This window comes from Athalia rosae, chromosome 5, assembly GCF_917208135.1.
Source record: "Athalia rosae chromosome 5, iyAthRosa1.1, whole genome shotgun sequence".
Lineage (NCBI taxonomy): Eukaryota > Metazoa > Arthropoda > Insecta > Hymenoptera > Athaliidae > Athalia > Athalia rosae.
The window spans coordinates 10,886,130-10,888,531 of NC_064030.1; the positions used below are offsets into that span (position 1 = coordinate 10,886,130).

The 2,402-nt window shown below is 53.2% G+C and overlaps 1 protein-coding gene across 1 annotated transcript; it reads right to left on the minus strand.

The window, feature by feature from the left end:
• Positions 1 to 251: 251 nt before the first annotated feature.
• On the minus strand, positions 252 to 1,586 carry LOC125500978 (uncharacterized protein F54H12.2-like). Its single transcript, XM_048655380.1, has one exon. It carries the CDS (start codon positions 1,584 to 1,586, stop codon positions 252 to 254), a length of 1,335 nt encoding a protein of 444 aa, XP_048511337.1.
• Positions 1,587 to 2,402: the final 816 nt, after the last annotated feature.

Consider the following 2,402-nt stretch of genomic DNA (forward strand, 5'->3'; position numbering starts at 1 on the left):
TACAGACAGCACGGCTGCCTCTTTCACGATAAACTTGTCGGAACTATCGTAGAGCCCTTGAACGTCGATCACGTACTCCATATTGTCACTCGTTGAAGTCTGAACGCGATATACCCGGTAAGCGGGCGAGCGCCCGGAGTCTTTGCACCGTCTTGCGTGGGGGATGCAGCATCAGCATATCGCTTATCTCAATCTTCTCCGTCTCGCAAACGTGCATTTGTTTTGTCGTCTCCTTCGCCGGTGTCGTACTCTCAGCCACCGAAATCCACGATAACTTGACGACTCGAATCAATTTCCAAAATATTGTCGAATTCTGCGTACACGACGCAGTTTATCGTCTTCTCGAGCGCCTCTTCGAAACGTACCTCTATTCGAACGCTGCCGTGTCTGACCAAATTCCAATGCGTGTTGCTGTTCGCCGATAAATCGGGTGTGAGATTGAACGCGGTCAGACAATAACCGTAGGGGTAGTCCGCCCGGCTGATTCCGTTTCCCTCGTTCAGAAAATGAATGCCAGTTCCGGAAAACAACGTTTGGTACGCGTCCACGTATAATCTTGATTTCGTAAAGTCCGGTTGCAGGGGTTTCGAGGGTATTTGCTGGCCGTCGACGTACAGAGACAGAAAGTTGGTTTTAAAATGTTGAAAATTGAACGGGTTGCGCGTTCGGTCGCCGTTGAAGGCCTTGTTATCGACGAATCCGATGTTTATTCTCTTCGGCAGCTGGCCGAGAAACACGTTGTCCAACGTTTCTCCGTGCACCCCGCCGTGAATCGTCATTGCCTTGACCTCGACCCTGGTGAGCGGATACTTGGCCGTCCCTTTCGCCAGAGCTCTGGCGTGCGCCAACAACACGCCGGGGTTTATCGTGACTCGTCGAACGAGCAGAGTGGCCTCTAGAATGTGCATCGTGTGAGCGTTGGTGGTTTCCATGATGCAAAAGGCGTCCCGCGATCTCACCAGACGCAATCGCAACTCCACGCCGTTTAGAAGGAATTTCTCCTGATTGAACACGTCGCAATGAAGGTGTCCCAATAAATCAACGCTGGAGCCGTTTTTGAATAATCGTTCGCGCTCTGCGAAACCCTTATTACCGGCACCAAGTTCGTCCATTCTGCCGGCGGTATCCCCGTACCACAGCGTGGTCGTCAGATGCGAATTTTTGGCCGTATTGTTGTAATTTAACAGAGTCTCCATGTATGCTCTGTACGCGTACGCGTTGTTGGCCGGGGAGACGAGTTTTTGATTGAAGAAGACGTCCACTTGACTGAACAACGAGTGCAACAGGTTGTTCACAGGAGCTGCGATCGCCGCCGCTGTCTGGGTCTTACCGTCCGAGCTCACCAGCTGCACCCCATCCAAAGGCGGCATACTGACTCGCAGACTGAGCATCGTGTGCGACAGGTCGAGGTACTCGTCGCTCAGCCCCGGAACCATGAATTCGATCGGTGAGTCGTCGGTGAGAGACGACACCGGCTTGTAATGCACCCACTGCCCACCCTCTATCGTCGTCTGCGTAGGCGGTAGAGTGAACAAGTCGAGCTCCGATTTCAAACACTCGCACGAATGAGCGTGTAGGTAGGCCATCTCGGATTATCGCGTACCGAATATGTCAGCCACAGTTCGTTTCTTGCAGCACCCGTTATTCTTCTTCTTTTTTCTCTTCGTTTTGGTCGTTTTCGCTGTTCTGGCTCTTTTTCTCGCGGCTACGTCTTTTCTGCCAGCTGCTTTTCGTTTTCCGGCCAAACGGGTCCGACGGTCCGTCAGAAACTGGCCGTTCGGTACACCGCGACCCACCTCATATCCGTTTCCCGTCATCAGAGTTTGGAGTTTTTCCTCAGCTTTGCGTCGTAGATTGCGACCCGACTCGGCGACTCGTTGTTTCACCGACTCCTTAAACGGCGCGTCCCGACCCACGTCCGAAATTATATTTGCTCCTGTTCGTACCGCCTCCTTACCGATCGCTCGCGCCCCGCTTTTGAGTAGGGGGAGAACGCTTCGGAACAGCCCCCCTAGGAAGCTTCCGATACCGTAACCTCGCTGATACGGGGACCCCGCGTAAACGCGAGCTATCCCCCCGCCGACTTGGTTCTCGTAATGCTGCACGTAGTGACTCATGGCCACTGTATTAGTGTATTCTCCTGAAGTGCAGCGTTACCGTCAACGTCCCGTGGGTGAATGGCAACGGCCTTCCCAGCTGATCCCTTATATCGATATCGATCGTGCGAAAGTTAGAGTTCAGTAAGGGCAGATAATGCGGCGGGGACAACGTTTTGGTCTCCGAACTCCCGTGGCGAAGATCTTTGCTGTTGGTCTGCACTATGCGTAACAGAGGAGCGTAGACGTCTCCTACGATTCGCGGTTCCGTGATGTCGCAGTAGACGAACATTTGCGCAGGCATAC